This window comes from Quercus suber, unplaced genomic scaffold (assembly GCF_002906115.3).
Source record: "Quercus suber isolate HL8 unplaced genomic scaffold, Cork oak 2.0 scaffold_172, whole genome shotgun sequence".
Taxonomy (NCBI): Eukaryota; Viridiplantae; Streptophyta; class Magnoliopsida; order Fagales; family Fagaceae; genus Quercus; species Quercus suber.
In genome coordinates, this window is record NW_027069632.1 from 433,541 (window position 1) to 452,459 (window position 18,919).

The 18,919-nt window shown below is 33.9% G+C and overlaps 1 protein-coding gene across 4 annotated transcripts in view; it reads right to left on the reverse strand.

The window, feature by feature from the left end:
- Positions 1–573: 573 nt before the first annotated feature.
- Positions 574–18,919, reverse strand: part of LOC112028464 (uncharacterized) — a 22,942-nt gene continuing 4,596 nt past the window's right edge. Inside the window, exons 1-17 of one of the 4 annotated variants that reach the window (XM_024061157.2) lie at positions 16,211–16,462; positions 15,218–15,304; positions 15,000–15,089; positions 14,781–14,907; positions 14,242–14,342; positions 12,482–12,650; positions 11,825–11,946; positions 11,152–11,280; positions 10,959–11,057; positions 10,827–10,884; positions 10,672–10,747; positions 10,438–10,567; positions 4,059–4,216; positions 2,981–3,053; positions 2,688–2,882; positions 1,954–2,047; positions 574–1,692 (exon numbers count right to left, since the gene is read on the reverse strand). In XM_024061157.2, the coding sequence (XP_023916925.2) occupies positions 734–1,692; positions 1,954–2,047; positions 2,688–2,882; positions 2,981–3,053; positions 4,059–4,216; positions 10,438–10,567; positions 10,672–10,747; positions 10,827–10,884; positions 10,959–11,057; positions 11,152–11,280; positions 11,825–11,946; positions 12,482–12,650; positions 14,242–14,342; positions 14,781–14,907; positions 15,000–15,089; positions 15,218–15,304; positions 16,211–16,234 (2,691 nt within the window). In that variant the 5' untranslated portion in view covers positions 16,235–16,462 and the 3' untranslated portion in view covers positions 574–733. Of the gene's footprint in view, positions 1,693–1,953; positions 2,048–2,687; positions 2,883–2,980; positions 3,054–4,058; positions 4,217–10,437; positions 10,568–10,671; positions 10,748–10,826; positions 10,885–10,958; positions 11,058–11,151; positions 11,281–11,824; positions 11,947–12,481; positions 12,651–14,241; positions 14,343–14,780; positions 14,908–14,999; positions 15,090–15,217; positions 15,305–15,743; positions 16,463–18,919 lie in introns of those variants that run through there. The other 3 variants (XM_065778048.1, XM_065778046.1, XM_065778047.1) reach the window with 3 other exon arrangements.

Consider the following 18,919-nt stretch of genomic DNA (forward strand, 5'->3'; position numbering starts at 1 on the left):
CCTTGCCATGTAAAAAGATAATGGGGTCATATACCTTCCATGGCTCCTTCATGAGACAGCTCACAATTTGTTGTTACTTAAATGAATAAAAATTAAGTTATTTCTACTGGTTGCATTTGCAGTCTTCTCATTAATTAATGTTTTGCAGAAATTTTATTTGTTTTCAGCCATCAGTGGCACAGATGCTTAGCAAGTCATGATGCTGAATGATTCTGATTTTACTCTTCTTAATGGATTTCTTTATCTGTATTCTTACCGTTCAAGCGATTTCATGCATGTACTGCTGCAGGGTTTGATAAACAATTTGATCTCGGTGGTTTGGGATGCAAAGCAGAATTTTCAGCTGAAGTTTTGGGAGACAACGCTCTCATGGAAAAGGCATGGCAGGATAGGGTGGATGCTCGCCGAAGGTGTGCTTTGACCATTTATATATAACACCGTTATGTTGCCTAAGAAAGCACATGAGGGGCAGAAACCGCATTTTTTAGTTGTAATGATTATATTAAAAAAGGGGAAAAAAATCCCACAAAAATCTTGGACAAAGAAGAAACAGAAAAAAAAAAAAAAAAAAAAAAATGAAAATGTTCCAGCACATGCTGTTCGTGTTCTCGAATCCAGTGTAAGCATTAAGCAATACGGTATAAATTTAAAACACTGACATCTACATTTTCCTTGGGTATATAATAAGAGTCGAAAAGCCTTCTTGGTACAGGCTTACAATTCACTCCCATCCTCAATTATTCAAAAGTCTCCCCAAACATATCTGTGCATTGGGTCCCATCTCACTGAATATTGAGAACTCCTCTGGCACCGGGATATTCAACTTCGAACAAACAAAATTAATGATGTTTCCAGTTACAGCCCCAAAAGACATTTTGTTCACGGTCACAGCAATAGCAAACCTGTTATTCATGTCAGCAAAGCCGGTTGATCCGCCCAGTCCTGAGTGACCAAAGCCAACAATGGACCCATCCTTAGAAATGGCCCTCCTAAACCCTAAGCCAAATTTCCCATTTGACAAAGTGAGATTTCCATATTCACCAACACCCAAGAATGCATCATGAATTCTAGGATTGCTAAAAATCCTACCAACAGAATTGTTTCGAGGATTACTATCTTCACTGCTGTCAATCATACTAATGCTATTGCTATTGCCGCTATCATTCACAAGCCTAGTACAACTATCATTGCTGGAATTTCTACTATGGCTAACATCACTGTAATTTGGTTTCTTTTCATAATCATTAGTTCTGTTAATTGCAGCAGCAAATACCTCCTTGATTTTGCTACCTTTCTGCCTCTTGCTGGTCTTTTGGGAAGGAAATTTGGGGATGTGTGGGTGGCTGCCAAGTGGTGGCTTGGAAGAAGAAGAATGGGGCAAAGGTACCATACCACCATCAGCTAGGGCTGCGTAGTAACGTGCAAGTGCACGGGCTGAGCAATGTCCATTAGCAGCAGGTATGATGGCACGACGAACGTTGAGACTGTTGAATATAACAGGCAGGGTGGTTGCAGCTTGGGAAACATCACCCGGCTGGATTGTGGAGGGTATGTCAAAACGACTGATGACGCGTAAGAGCTTCTCATGATCGTCTTTATCAAGTGTACGCGTTGCAAGACGACTGCAGACCCCTAAGAGCTTCTGAAGATCATCTTTATCTATTGTAAGTGTTGCAAGTCGAGATTCCACACCTGAAGAGGAGCCATTGCACATGGTGATAAGGAAGATAATAGCCCAGCTTCCGTTAACACTATTTTTCACAAACAATAATTACTATAAACGAAGTCTTTTTCCCCTCAAGTAAGTACCACAACACTAAATAAATTAACCACTAGAAACATAAACTAAACTGTGGTTCAACATAAATGCGAGAAGAATACAATACAATCATGTGTACAAATATTCTACACAACGAAGCAAGAGAATTAACAAAGTATAAGTCCAACACTTGCCTGGAGGAATTCCAATATATAACTCGCCTTCAATTTGGAGGGGATGAATGAATGCTTCTTCAAGAATCTCCTTAAATTTTTTCCCAGATGCGTGCTATTATATCCAAACAGAATATTAGAAAAGCAGAGAAGGTAAGGTTTAGAACATCAAGGAAGTTTTCAAGAATAAAAAAACCACAAGATTAATAAGGCACTTTGATGTCTCCAATAGACCTGTCAATCCAGATCAAACTGACAATCCAAACACAGAAGGCATGCTAGAAAAAACATGATATCTGAAAGATGCACCAACTCCTAAACGGCCATTGCTAATAGAATGAAGAGATAAACAGTCTAGCTCCATGGGAGTGTTAAAGAGAGAGAGAGAGCGAGATTAAATCTATCGGAACAAATGAAGTAGACATGTATAAGGCAGGAAAATAAAATCTTTATCGAGCCTCAAAATTCTTCTTTACCATGTTTAGGGGCTATTAGACCATGTTCCTAAACTAAGGGGGAAAGATTAGGGCCCGTTTGGAATGTGAGTTCAAACAATAGTATTTCAGTATTTAAACGGTTTTCAATGTAACTTCCTCAACCTAAAATTCCTATAGGGAACAGATGATAATCAAATACCATATTTTATTTCACTAGTTTATTTAGAGATCCCATCCAGGCATAAAAAAGTTCAGCAGAGAGTTTAGATAAATTTAAACACGATGAAAATATTCTGACATATTGGCAAGCAATTATACCTCAATAATGCCACCACATAGCCAGCCAAAAGATAGATGGTGATACAACTGCTCTTGGCCAGGTTCAGTCTCAGGTACTGACAAAGCAATATGATTCAAACACTCATCCCAGTCAGACAATTGTAAAGGATCTTCTCTAGTGATGTTTGCTAAAGCATTATGAAGACCAGATGTATGGTTAAGCACATGATGGACCTAGAAAGATAATGGAAAAAAAAATCAAACAAAAAGTTAATTAAGAACGACAGCTGATACAGGGAGAAGTTTATCAGAAAGTGAGATAAAATTTAAACCTTGATGAGATCTTTCCTATTTGATCCAAACTCTGGCCAGATATTTGCAACATTTTCCTCGAGCTTCAGCTTTCTGGGCAATAAAATGTTCATAAACAAATATTAAAGTCCAGATAATATGCCCAGAAAACAATTATTAATGAATTTCTACATTTGTAATTACATGCAAAATAAAAGTTTTAGGTTTTAAAGTTGTCTACCTTTGTGTCAGTGTTCAAGAAAGCATCAATACATGTGTAGAAGTACCCCCAATCCACCCCCTCCCCCCCTCTTACCCCAGCAAAAAAAAGAAACATCCTAAGTTTTGACATGGTTCATGTAACTGTTTAGAATTGTGATTTATCAACAGTGCAAAAGAAAAAAAAAAAAAAAGATTTGGGAAAACAAGGGTATAAGATACGGTTTACAATTACTTCATTCTAGAATTACAGAAATTATGTGAAAAGTTTATTAATTATTAAAGTACATGTGAGTCATGTATGGTTTCTGAAAGCAATTATTACAGAGACATTATGTTGTGGAAGAATATATAAAGGAAATTTTCAACCCAAGTTTTTCTTCTCTTGGTAAAGAGGGCGATGCCAACAAGGGTAGCCCCCCATCCCCACCCCCAACAAAAAAAAAAAAAAAAAAAAAAAAAAAAAAATTATATATATATATTTTATAACCTCTAGGAACATATGAAGTAACTGCAACATTACTACACTTTATTTATCATATTTCAATTTAAGATACACTGATGTTTGGCCATGCATTTATATTTTTCACGTCATGCTAGTATTTTGATGTCATTGAGATTGACTTAAACTCTCCATTGTCCACCAAATTTTCAAGTGGATAGACAAATACAGACTATCTGTACACCCATCATTCAAATACACACTGCCAAAACAATTGAAAACATGAGTTGTTTTGGGCAGAGTGTGTAACACTGTATGCAACAGATTTTTCTCTAATAAATTTATAAGATCCAAAAAGGGATTCCAGTTAATTGTTTATATAAAAGTAAACAAAAAGGATTTGTATAATTTGATTTGAAAAGATAAACCTTTGACATTCATAAAATTCTATAACGCACCCGTTGTCAACCAACCAATGTAACATTCCTGCTGTGATAGCCTTTGTCACAGAGAAAACAGGGAAAAGGCTATCAGGCTGCACTGGACGAGGATCATAATTACCAAGCACTCCAGCAGCAGTGTCAATTATAACCTCTCCATCTTTGTAGGCACAGACCTTTAGAAAAAATTATTAAAAACTATATCAGAAAAGAAGAGGATAAAAAAAGCCGGGGTGTCAATGCATTAAACATAAAAATACTAACCTCAACAACATACTCAAAACACGATAAAATCAACAACAACCGTAAATTGATCATAAATTGTAATGGTTTAAGAGACATCTAGATGTGTTGATTGTACCACCCAAATTCATTTGTTACCCGTGGTAATTCTCTTGTTTCCAGATTAATCAAATGAAATCACTTATTTAGGTTCCATTTCTTTACATTATAGATACATAGATTTTTTTTGTTTTTTTTTTTCCTTTTTTGAGAAGCAGATACGTAGATCTTAAACGCATAGATCTCTTCTGATTTCAACTTTACTAGAGAATGTTTTAAAGACAAGAACTTAAATGAGGAATCTTCTAATGTTTTTAAAAGAAAAGACTTATTTTTCGCACAAAAGGAATTTGAAATAGGATTCTCATCTTGATGAATGCAACATACAAGTTAGGAAGTACAGACAATGATACCGATATGGGTATGATAAGGCGACATGACAATTTTTGAAAAATTAGAACATGAATACGACAAGGATATATTAATTAATTAATTATATATATATATATGTATGTATATATAATTTCAAAACTTACAAAATTTGTTTTATAACAAAAACATTATTTGTTTTTAAATAATTGTTAAAAAATCTTTTAATAAAATTATAAAAGGTTATAACTTATAATTACCTGGCTTGAAGGGTGGTGGATTTTAACTTATAAAAGACAAGTTTGAAAAGAAGCTATTCACATGAGTGGGTGGAGATAAATGCTTCTCGTGTTTGTGTTAGTGTGAGGCAGACAAAATAAAGATAAATCACACATGGACAAACAAGGGAAAAGGGCAGAAGGGGGAAATTGCAAAAGAGTTGGCCCGAGCTCCGTGAGAAGAAGAAGAAGAAGAAGAGGGAGGAGATCGGCGTTAGAGTTACAGTGTGTTTCAGGTTTTCAGCTCTTTTTGTTTTCTTGGCCCAGGACATGTCCCAACTGTATCTCGACATGTCCTTGCCGTATTCATCATTTTTCAAAAAAAAAAAAACGGTTGGGACTCGTACAGCTGTGTCCAACGCATTTCCCGTGTCCCATACGTGTCGGACACGAGCACCACAACCCAAATGCTTTGTCAGTGCTTTCCAGCATACAAATAACAATAACAGCTTCCAATGAATTTAGCCTAATCCAAATCCACATTCTCTTTAGAACATTGTAAGTCAAACTGAAAACTTAAACCTAGCATCACCCAAAAAAGGAAAAAACGAACTTTTGTTTTAGCACGAAAGAGCATTTGTAACAGTGAAGTCAAAATTTTAGCTATTTAGTTATACAAAAAGTCACTTTATCTATTTTACCTACACACATGTTACAACAGTGAATTTATTTTAACTTTTAACACAATAAAATAATATATACATTACAATAAAATAATATAACCACTACAATAAAATAATATATCCTACTACAAAAAAAAAAAAACTATAGCACCAACCACAACCACTCTACCATCAGCCATAGCCATAGCCACAGTCACAACCACCACCACCACCACCACCACCACCAGTCCATAGCAAGAAAAAAAAAGAAAAAAGAAAAAAGAAAAACCCACAACACCACAAAACATGGCACAACCACCGCCAACACAGCAGCATAAAACAAACCCACTCTACCACTAGTCACAGCTACAACCACCACCACCACCACCAGTCCACAGCAAGAAAAAGAAAAAAAAAACCCATAGTACCACAAAACAAACCCACAGCCACAAATCACAACCCCAATACCAACGCACACCGGAGCACAACCACGACCTAGTGGCGGAGTGGAGGTGAGGGAAGCCACTTCGATCCACGAGGCCGGAGGCGATCGGCGGCGTGGGTCTGGGGCGATCGGTGCTGGGCAAGGGCTTGGGTCGACGACGGTGAATGAGGGAGCTTGAGAGAGTGACAGTGAGAGAGGAGAGTGACGGTGAGGCGATCGGCGGCTTGGAATGGTTGGGTTGGGCCGGCGGCGGAAACAGAGAGGTGAGAGAGATGAGAGCTTGACAGATGAGAGAGATGAGAGCTTGATGAGAGAATTGATGAGAGCTTGATGAGAGAACTGAGTTTGAGAGTGATGATGAGATAGAGCACAGTGAGATAGAATAAAAGAAATGAAAAAAAAAAAAAGTAAGTTGCATTATTTTAATCGGAGGTTGAATAAAAAATTATTATTATTTTTATATGTCTGCTACAGTGCACATCTATAGATAGATGTGCACTATAGCAAATCAGCAAAAAATTATAACTTTGCCTCCACTGCTACAAGGCTTTTTTGGTATATTGGTGAAGCTAAAATAGCATTATAGCTTTTTAACTCCACTGTTGCGAATGCTCTAATGACCTATGTACTTTTGCTAGTCCATTCAATATTTAAGTTCCACAATCATTAGTTGCTCTTTGCTACTACTAGAATAATGGTTGATCATTAAATTCACTATTTTCTAATAAGTTAAGCCTTTTGGACAATCAGTAGATATCAAAGTAGGTGGTCCTAAGTTCAAATATTGTTTCCGTCCTACCTTGAATTAAAAAAAGTTAAAAATCCCATATATCGGCCCTAGAAATTAAGGAATTTGGGCCCACACAGGAGTAGGAGTGTTAGAATAATGGATAAGTGATTAAATTCACAATTTCCTAACAACTTAACATTTAGGGGCAATTGGTAATTTATCAGCTACAAACCAAATAAATTTCAATACTCAACCAATAAATGGATCTTCAATAATCCTCAATAGCCTAGACCTCCAAGCATTACATCTAACTAGAAAAGCAGATACAGATAGTAGCATATAACCAGATTGCTCAACTATGTACTGTAATTCAGTTTCATCTTGGAACACGTTGGTGAAGGGGTAGTGGCTATAAAAGGAAAAGATAAGAGCTCATGATCTGAATTTAGCATTTATAGCAGCTACTTTCAGTAAACATAACTATTGATATTCAAACTAAAGTTAGGCTCTTTTGGATACACACCATTGTCAGTTTCTTAAGAACTCTTGATATACACTTGTTAATTTTTCTAAGAGTTAAACATGCCCATAGTAAAATTTCTATTGTTTTTACTAATACTTATCTGTGGTAGAGGTATATATGGAATACTAGCTTGACATGTCAGGTATAGTTTCCTTATTGCCAAGTTTGTTTTTCCTTCCTCTTTATAGTTTAATGAGGTTGTCAACGTCCATATCTTTTTGTATGTTTATGTCATTATTGCGTGCAGGAGAGCTTGGTATTACTATTAACTGCTGGCAGGAATTTGGTGATTTTGTTTTTTTTTTTTTTTATAAATAACGTAAGAATATTATTAATAATAGAAAGATTGTCAAACCAAGTACATTGGGGATATAGTATGAGGGCACAAATCAAGAAACAAAAGAATAACGGTCAAGAAAAATAGAAAAGGAATAACAAGAAAAATGAGAAAAAACCACACTCCATTCAAAGAGAGTGTGTAAGAAAAAAGACTTAATCTCCAGCAAAGAACGTTCACAACCCTCGAAGCTTCTAGCATTCCTTTCACGCCAAATGCACCAAATCCAGCAGTGAGGCACTAATTTCCAAACATCAATGTAACGATGTCGCGGAGACTTTCCTTGCCAAGCCTTAAACAACTTAAAAATAGTATGAGGCACAACCCATTGAATACCAAACAAGCAGAAAATCAAAGACCACAACTCCCAAGCTATGGAGCAATGAAGTAGAAGATGATCCACTGACTCATCACACCTCTTACACATATAACACTAGTCAAGCACTATCACTCGTCTTTTACGAAGGTTGTCTATTGTTAAGATCTTACCTAAGGAAGCAGACCAAGAAAAGAAAGCTACCCTTAGAGGAACCTTCGATTACCAAATCATTTTCCATGAAAAGGAAACAAGATTAGGAGGGTAGAAGGAGCTATAATAACCTCTAACCTCAAAACCTCTGTTCCTTGGAGAAATTTGGTGCTTTTGTAACTGCTAGAAATGTTTGAGGCAATTTAGGAATTAGCTTACTCTATTGAATTTTTTCCCTTAGTCAAGAAATTTTACCATTAGATTGGAAAGAGCACTTTGGTTTTTTTTTTGTTTTTGTTTTTTTTTTTTTTTTTAGAATACTAAGTATTTTAACACACACACATATACAAGGAGAGGGGAGAATGTCTTAAAGAAATTAATAGTAGTGTATATCAAAAAGGGCCTAACTCTTGGATACACAATCTGATAGTGGATATCAGAATCTGACAAGGCCTAACTTTTGGATACTTTACTGTCAAATTTTCTTTTGGATATACACCATTGTCAGTTTTTTTTTTTAATTATTTTTTAAACAAATCTTTTTCTTTTTATTAGTTTTTTAACTTGCAGGATCTAGTGAGTTCAACTGATAAAATCTCTGATGGTTAAATAAGAGATCAAATTTTGTTTTTTTTTTTTTTTTAGAATACTAAGTATTTTAACACACACACATATACAAGGAGAGGGGAGAATGTCTTAAAGAAATTAATAGTAGTGTATATCAAAAAGGGCCTAACTCTTGGATACACAATCTGATAGTGGATATCAGAATCTGACAAGGCCTAACTTTTGGATACTTTACTGTCAAATTTTCTTTTGGATATACACCATTGTCAGTTTTTTTTTTTAATTATTTTTTAAACAAATCTTTTTCTTTTTATTAGTTTTTTAACTTGCAGGATCTAGTGAGTTCAACTGATAAAATCTCTGATGGTTAAATAAGAGATCAATGTTTCAATCCCCACCTACACTAAAAACCAATTGGTGTCTTGGTCTAATGATAAAAAACTATCATCAAGAGCGGATGTCATAGGTTGAAACTCTCTCTCAAAAAAAAAAAAAAAAATTTCTTTACTTATTGTTACACTTTCTCCAACTTTTCTCCCTCCCTTTTACTTTTTCATCTTCCCACAACTCTTTACTTTAATATCACTCTTCTTCTATCCATTTATCTTCATTTATTTTGACTTTTCTTATTCTTATCATTTTACTATAAATTTGTCATTCTCTCTCACTCTATGCATAGTTTTCCCACACACAAAAATGCTATTTCTCTCTCTCTCTCTCTCAATTTTTTTTAGTTTTCTTGCATCTCTACTTTAGGTTGATAGAATTTTTGTGTTCTTTAGAGCTTTACTTTGTATTGATGTGATTTAGTTTTGTGTTTTTAAGTTATCTATATTTTTTCTTTTCTTTGATTATTAGTTCCTATTGCATTATAAAATAGTATATAAGAATATAATATTATTTTATTACATAGCATGACTTGGATAATTTGGTGTTTATATCTTTTATTTTTTTCTTCTCATCTTATTTTCTATAAATTTGCTATTTTCTCTCACATTCTCTCCTAAAAAAGTGATTATTTTCTCTTCCCCTCTCTCTTGAATTTTTTATTCTTTCTTGCAACTCTACTTTAAGTTGATGAATCATTATATTCTTTATAACTTTATTTTGGGTTAATATGTTTTCGTCTTATGTTTTTTAGTTTCCCATCACAAGTAGTCTCTCTCCCTCATAGCTTTGGTTTGATTTTTGTTTGAGTTAATACTTAGTTATTTTGGAAGTGATAATTTGAATTTATATCAAACACAATCTTGGCTTTGGATTTGAATATGCCTACCAATTATTTGAATGATATCAAGTGTAATTTTCTTATGAGTTTTGATTATCATGATAATCTCTTTTAAGATAATGAGGAATTTGAATAATTTATTTGAAAATTAAAAAGTTTAGTCATACAGAAGGAAAAAAAAAAATAATAATAAAAAAGGAAGAAGAAAAATATAACGCACTATATCATAATTTCACAGAATATGGACCATCTTATAAAAGAATAATATCAATCAAACACACCCAAAAATAATAAAATGATTTATTGGTAGAAATGGAAAAATGGAAAATAATTTTAAAAATTGTTTAATTTTTAGAGAGAACAGATTAAATATTATACCACATTTACAAAATAATTATCTATTTTCATGCATTGTGTGGGTCTGCGAATAGTGAAACTAAAAGCTGAAAAAGTTAAAGGTAGAGAGATAAGAAAATCTAAATCAAGCTACAGTAACTGCTATATAAACAAAAAGATAGTATTTGGATTATCATCTTATGATATTGATAGTTAAATAGTGCAGCATACCTGTATTCCAAGTATTTTATCATTATTCCCCAGCTCAACTAGGAACTGCCTTAACTTGGCCTCCACATCAGAATGGACAGGTGTGTCATAGATCCAGTGATCATTAACTCTTGGTCCCCTACTAATATGTCTGTTAAGGGCATTCTGGATTCAATCAGATATGATACCGATTACAGAAACAAGAATAACAATAAATAATAAACTACAACACACCAAGATTCAGAATAGACTCACCCTTGCAAAGCAGATTCTGCAAATGGCCTCATGATATCTAGATATACTATGCGAACATTCAGTGTGGAAGAAAGCCCTAAATCCATGTAACATACAAAATAATAAGGGACAACAATTGGAACCTACATTTAGCCATAGGCATTCCAGTTACAGACCTCTTAGAAGACCAAGGACCCGTGTAAAGATTACAATGTCTCCAGGAATTGCATCAACCTGGAAAGAAAGGTTGTAACTGAATTGAACATGGATGAAAATAGTCAATAAACATATCAGACACATTAACTTACAGGATTAAAGCGTTTAAATTCTTTCTGGTTGAGTTTCATCTTTTCTTGTATAACCTTCATGTTTTTTGCTCTTTTCTCCAACAATAAATTCATAGTTTCCTTAAAAACCCAACAAATAAGTAAATAAAACTAAGTCGGGACTTAAAGATGGAAAAACAATACTTGAAGTAACACAAGCTTAGTGCATACTTACAAGAGATTCATTTGCTGACGATGAAGTACGAAAGAGTACACTTGTCATCTCCATTGCCTGTTCTGGCATATCCAGGCGCAACTTAAATCCCATTTCTGCAAAAGCAGACAAAAGAGCCGCGTGGTCCCCCTGTGGCAAAATCATCCAAAGTATATCATCAAGAGAACAGTTTGAACTTCAAAGCAATCTTAAGAGCAAAAGGACAACACTAATGAATTGGTTGTATTGCAGCAATCATAATTTATTGTAAACCAACTCAATCAATATCATATTGGTAAGTAATATTCTCAAATATATATGCATTGGAAAATTGCACATCACCATGCTTTATTAGTCATGAGTGAAAACAGATCACTCCCAATTATTTGCACACAATGCAATATGATTAGTTCAATTTAATTTTTAACACTCATCATGGCAACCTAGTGCTACACATTAAAATAACAGGAGGAGAAGAGGAAAACAAAAGCAAAGTAAATATGTTGCCCTATAAGGAACAAGCAAAATGAAACACAATAATACCGTTTCATCTCTGTGAGCGTTGACTGATAAAGGCTCACAAAATAAAAGTCAATATGTTACTCATCAGATATAGCTCTTTAGATGGATTAAAAATCCAGCACAGTATCAGTTTTAGCAAAGACAGAAAAACCACAAATAAGTATTTACAAACCTCAGCAGATGCCAGAAACATTTTAGCCAGTGCTTGCTTGATAGGACTTGATAGTTTTTTTGTAAGCCCAAAGTCTAGCAAAATTGGACGATGAGGAGGTTCCTTGCTCGCAAGAAAATTTCCTGTATAATGCTCCCAAAAATGCAGTGAACGCATTATTTCTTGAGCATGTAGACAATCAAAAATAGAGCCCAGCCAGTATATATGTGCCCACATTCCAATGTCATTATGGTTTCATTTTGCCATGCAAATATTATCACACATGCCACATCACATTTTCCTTGCCTTCTTTGTCTCTTAAGCAAAATATAAGCAAATTAATATCAAGATCAAGTAATATGCTCTAGTAAAATGCTACAAGGAAATATGATCAACTTAACAATGAAAAGAGAACATTTGAAATTATTAACTGAGCATATGATTCCATTATCAATGTTTTGGGCCAAAATCTTGACAAAAAAGGCCCTTTTGATCTACCTACATGGCACATGTATAAAGTACGCATTAAAAAATCAGATTATAAAGCTAGTTCATGACAAGTTCTTATTACAGCACATCCCTACAAAATGAATGATTTGATACAACCCCAAACAAAACTCAGCTGAAAAGAGAGTGGGGGAGGGGGAGGAGAGGCAATGAGAGTGAGAGAGAGAGTACCAGGATGAGGATCACCATTAAAATACCCATCAACATAAATTTGGTGAGCATATGCACGTGTTATTTCTTCAACAAGCTTTTCTTTGTTAACACCAAACGCTTCCAGTGATTCCAAGTCATTCAAACGAATGCCATCCATATACTCTAAAATAAGGACTTTCTCCGTTGACTACATTTGAAGCAACAGGATGCTGAGTCAGGTACATGAAAATGGAAGACAATATATTCCACGGTAAAGGACAAAGAATCTAAAAGAATTTAACCAAGTCAATACTTTGTTCAACTCAAGTGAATCTATATCTATATATATCTAAAGCGAAGTGCTACATTTATAACATTTTCATAATACATTCACAACAAATTATAGGTGGTAAGTTGTTACTGACTCTAACTTGAATTCACAACTTAAAATTACTTTGTTATCCACCTGTAATAGTCAATAACAACTTATCATTTAAGATTTATTATGAAAATGTTATAGACATAGCATTTCTCATATCTAAAAGCTGAAGCGTAACATTTATTGTTGCTAGGCTTCTATTGAGCCAAGTTATCCACCTATTTCCAACATATTTTTTTCCTTTTTTAACTATGGGTCCCATTAACAAGTGCTCTTAGGGCAATTATTAATAAACTATTTTTAAAAAGTTTTGACATCATTTTTATGAAAAATATAAAAAGTTGTCAAAATAATTAATTACATTTTTCTTTTCCCATAAAAAGTTTCTAAAAATATTTCTTAAAATCAATGCCCTTAGGGCATTTGTTAACTTTTCTCTTTAACCATTTTCTCCTTATTAATATCTCACCTAACAATTAGGTTTCCTCCAACATTTCTCTCCAATTTTCCCTTTTTATTACCACACTACTCTATATCTCAACGTTACAATTCATCTATCCCTTCATCTTCGTTTTATTTTAACTCTTCTTCTCCCCATTTTATTTACTACAAACATTTGTTATTTTCTTTTCCATTCAATACATATTTTGCCCACACAAAAAGGTGAATACTCCCTTTAATTCTCTCTCTCTCTCTCTCTCTCTCTCTCTCTATTTTTTTTTCTTTCTTTTGGTGGATTTTTTATTCTTAATTACAATCTCTACTTTAGGGAGCACCTAAAAGATTTGCCTGGGAAGAAAGAGGAAGGGGTATGTTAATTATGGCCAAAAGTTAAGAGCATAGGCACAGTGGATCTGTCAGCAGATATGTTAACTAGTGTGCTACTCTAGTCTTATGTCAAAAGTAATTAGAGTAGTGAAGAACTAGAAGCATTTATTTTTACTTCTAACTTTCTTTACTTCTTAGTACACCACATGTAGAACGTATCATAAATTTCTTTTAATCAGAACTTGATGCAAATTTAAATGGAAATAGTCTAAAATTAACTCCCTACAAGACTTCTAATGTTATAACCAAGGAAAAGCACTAGCCATATATGTGCTTATACCCCAAAAAGACTAATCAAGTTACAATTTAGGGTTCTCGTAATTACTTATATAATCCTGCTCGACATATTAAACACTTGATGTAGGACTTAGCACACATCCACACGACACATGCTTATCAAATCAAACCCACAAAATCCAAGTTATGATCTAGGTTCTTTGGGTCATTTGAAGAGTTGATATTATGTTTGGGATTTTGTCTCTTAAGAGAAACAATAAAAAGGCCTCTAATCCCTATATCCAAAAATCATAACACAGCCCAATGCAGTCCTGTGTTCAGACATGTAGTATTAGATATATTAGAGATATTATACCTGAATAACATCTGGAATCAAAACATCCACTCGATTGGCATTTGTTTTATCATCATGTTCAATATTGCAGCGTAGATTTCTAGAGACTGTTCTAGTATTCTCTACAGACAGAACAACAAATGTCAATAAGAATCAAATTTTGGAACAGGGGGGTCTAGGGCATTTTCAATTTAAGAGTAACTAATGCAAAGTTCCAAAAGTTAGAATAGCAAGATAACAGTTCATATAAATTACATATAGAGTAAGCCAAATAGGAAATAATTTGGTTATAACAGGGTAACAGACAGAGATTGTCAGGTTGGACAAAAGAGTCCCAGCAACAGATTGAAGAGAATATCTATCTATTTATGTATTTGATAATATAAAATACTCGTCCCTTCAATGCATATTTAATACGCTTCATTCCCATCATTCAAAAACCTCAAGTAAATCCTTAATCTTCATCCATACACGCCCTAAATAATGCAAGTGATCAACAGAGAACAGCCATTTTCCTTTTAATTAAAAACAACTAAATTCTAGGCAAGATCTGGGCATACCAGCTTCATGAATGAAGTCAACTTCTTTGGGAGCTTCTTTGCACCATTCATCTATGAGAGGATTAAAGTCATTCTGTGGCTCTGCCCAAGCTATCCAGTCAACAATTTTCTTTGCATTCTTCAAATCCTGGGGGAAAAAACGTATGCACAAAAACTATAATAAAACAACTTCAACATAATCTTTTCATCCCAATATCTGAAAAGCCAAGCATGCTAAACCTCCAATATGATTTTCTTGATGCCCTCATGTTGAACTTTAACAACCACCTCCTGTCCATTAAGCAGAGTTGCACGATGGACTTGTGCTATCTGCATAGAATAGATAAGTAACTAACGAGATTGTCTCAAAAATTACTTTTAAGCAATTCCATTATTGATATCATAAGCTATGTGCTCATATCTATTCCCAACAACCAACAATAGTTGTAGGATCTTACAGATGCTGTTGCCAAAGGAATTTTGACAAAATCTAAAAACAGATCATCCATTGATTGCCCCAACTCTGTCTCGATAGTCCAAAAAACCTGCACAAGTTAGCTTATTAAGTACCTGGAGGTTATCTTCAAAATCGAAATACCAAATGATGATTAAACTAGAACGACCAAAACTCCCAAGTAATAGAATTGTTGAAGGAAAGAAAACAATGACGAAAGAGAATGATATTTACAACCCAAACAAAAAACCTCAAAAATCTTGTGTAGGGAAGTTTATTACACCTGGTGAGGACACCTCAATAGGGACTATAGTATATTATTCTAATGGTATCATTCATACAACAATATTAGTTCTCTTCTCTAACCCTCAAGCTGGGAGTATATATATCATGCATATAAGCCAGTTTGGAACAGATCAATTCCTACATTATGGATGGTTATGTAAAGATATTCATCATAAGTCGGTCTACAAACTGATTTTCCCACTTATTAGTAACTTGCCATGTGTATAGTGGGATAGGAGTAGAACCTGAGAATCCTAACTCTTGAAGGAAGTGTTGGTTAATCCACTGGAACAACTACATTTTTTGTTTTCTTTTTCTTCTTGCTTTCCATGTTATAAGATTTCCTCCCAGAAAAAATACAATATCTCGAGTCGAGATAGCCTGCCTATCTGAAGGTGATCCTGCCCAGAATGCATCAATGTAGCCTTCCAACTTCTAAGGGCTAGCGAGAAGTATCAAAATAGCGAGATTCTCAGGGCTTCTAAGAACAAACTTAATTCTAACTCTGCAAATATCCGACTTTGTGATGGTGGGTGGGTAATTGATGGTATCGGCTAGGATCATAAAAAAAAAAAAAATGTATAGGAGTGTTAATAGCAGCAATCGAATCTTCTCAAAGACATGAGATAAATTGATTCGATCTTGCCGCCTCAATTCCCAATAATTAAATACGTCTAAGAAATATGTTCTGAACGAGAAACCCCTGTTCCACCTTGGATCGGTCAATTTCGGCCATTCCGGCTTGTGAACAAATAGAAAGATTAGATTAAGAAGCAGAAATTCGTAGCCGTGGACTGTGGTGGACGAAGCTCAAGTTGCGGTTGCCATCTGAAACTGATTCTTCTTATTTCTTCAAGGCTTGAGATAACTATGAGACTTGGAAATATAGAAGGCAAAAGCATCGGAATGTGGTATTAAGTGGGTAGGTGTTAGGACTTGGGATTTGTTTATTTACAAGAAAAATCAAATTTGATTTGTTTTTTCTTCTCAATAACTAATCCAATCACTTTATTATGATGTTCTTTTTTAAACATTATAATAAATAAAATTCATTAAATTACTGTATATCATTTGGCTTAATAATAGCCACAAGTAATAACATTTTTATTAATTAGTAACATTTTAGGAGATAATAATTCTGGTGATGCTTCTTTTTGCCACCTATGATCATTTGATCGAGGAGGTTAAATTTCTTACTTATTACTTTGTTGATTGTAATTTTTCTCATACTAGCTAGGAGACAAGGGAATTGTATTGCTCATAACTTTAATAAACGTGTAAATAGTTTTTCGATATGGATAGATAATGTTTTTCCACATTTTAATGCTGTAATTTAAGCTGACTTGATTGCTCTTGATTAATAAAAGCTATAGCTTTCTTCTAAAAAAAAAAAAAAAGATTAGGGCCCATTTGGTACATGTGTTTAAAAATTTAAAATTGTTGTTTAAAAATTTTTGTGGAAATACGTGTGGGTGAAAAAGTGTGTGAAAATGTGTAAAATGTTGTTTAAAAATTGAAAAATGTTGTTTGGAAACACTCACCAAACACCCCCTTAGTGGCAAGGGATATCAGAAATCGTACATAAGAGATCTTAGCCACATGAGAGAATCTCTCATCATAATCAATATTATATATGACACAAAATTGAAGAACATGAACATAAAGTATAGATAACCTAGGCTTACTTGGAGTCAACACCAAAAAAGAGAAAACCTTTAGGGGTCAGCACCTAGGGTTGACCGTAGTTAGCACTAGATCATTGGGACAATTGCACTGAAAATAATCTATATATAGGAGTACATTATTGCTCATATATAGACTACAACAACAACAACAATAAAGTCTTGGTCCCAAAATTCAGGGGTTGGTTATTGATCCTCAACAAATTAATTAGGATTGGTCATATGTATTCTTTTCCTCCATTTTATTTTGTCTAATGTTACTCTCTCTATTACTTCCTTAATTGACATTTTATTCTTTATTACTTCTATTAATGTTATTTTTGGTATTCCTCTACATTTTTTTGTTCCCTTAATTTGGATAAACTAGCTCTTCCTTATTGGTGCATTAGTTGCTTTCCTCTAAATATGAACAAACCATATCAAGCGACTTTTCCTCATCTTTTCATCTATAGGAGCTGCCCCTATCTTTAAGTAGATTTCCCCATTTTGAATCCTACCTTTTTGTGTATTTCCACTTATTCATCATAACATTCTCATTTTAGCTACGCTTATTTTGATATGTTGCTTCTAGACAACCTAACATTCAATAACATAGAGCATAGTTGGTTGTATAGTAGTCTTATAAAATTTTCTTTTTAATTTAATAGGTATTCTACAATTGCACAATACTCCTAATGCGCTTCATCCACCTCTCTCTTATCTTATTATTCACATCCTCTTCAATCTCTAAATCTTTATGAATTATTGATCTAAGATATCCAAAGTTATCACTCCTTAGTATGTCTAGACCATCAAGTCTTACTACCCCTTTGCTTCTGTTTCTACTTTTACTAAACTTAATCACATTCCATGTACCATGTTTTACTCCTCCTTAAGATATTCAAAGTTGTTACTCTTTAGTATATCTTGACCATCAAGTCTTACTGCCCTTTCGTTTTTGTTTCTACTTTTACTAAACTTACATTCCATGTATTGTTTTAACCCTACTTAATTAAAAGCCTTTAGATTCTAGAGCACCTCATCAAATTTTTTACTTGGAATTAACTCTACTTCTAGTTTTATCTACTAAAATTATATCATCTACAAAAAGCATACACCAAGGGACTCCCTTTTAGATTGATTTAGTAATCCTATTTGACCACTATACAGTACTAACATTAGGAAATGGAATAATCGGGAATCTCGAGCTCATCCATCACTAGTGCAAAGAGATATAGACTTAATGTTGATCCTTGATACAAACCTATAACGATAAGAAACTCACTTGTGATTTCTCCACTTGTTCTCACACTAGTTGTAACTTTGTCATACATATCCTTAATCAACTTTATATACTTTAGAGGAACTTATTTCTTTTTCATAACCAACCACATAACCTTTCTAGGAACTCTATCACATGCTTTCTCAAGATAAATGAAAACCATATGAAATATTTACAAGCCTTTCTATATTTTTCCATTAGGTGTCTAAGATAATAGCTTCCATGGTAGATTGTCCTAGCATAAAGCCAAAATAATTTTTCATATATTGTTATTTCATGTCTAACCTATGTTTAATCACTCGTTCATAATTTTTTGTAGTATTACTCATAAGTTTATTGCACATATAAAGACTACTAAACCCTAATTCTAATTGACTTAAAAAACCTATTTCTAATTGACTTAGAGCCCGTTTGGGATGAGCTGCAAGCTTCAGCTTTTTTTGGATTTTTAGTTTCTTTTTGGTACTATTTATAGGTC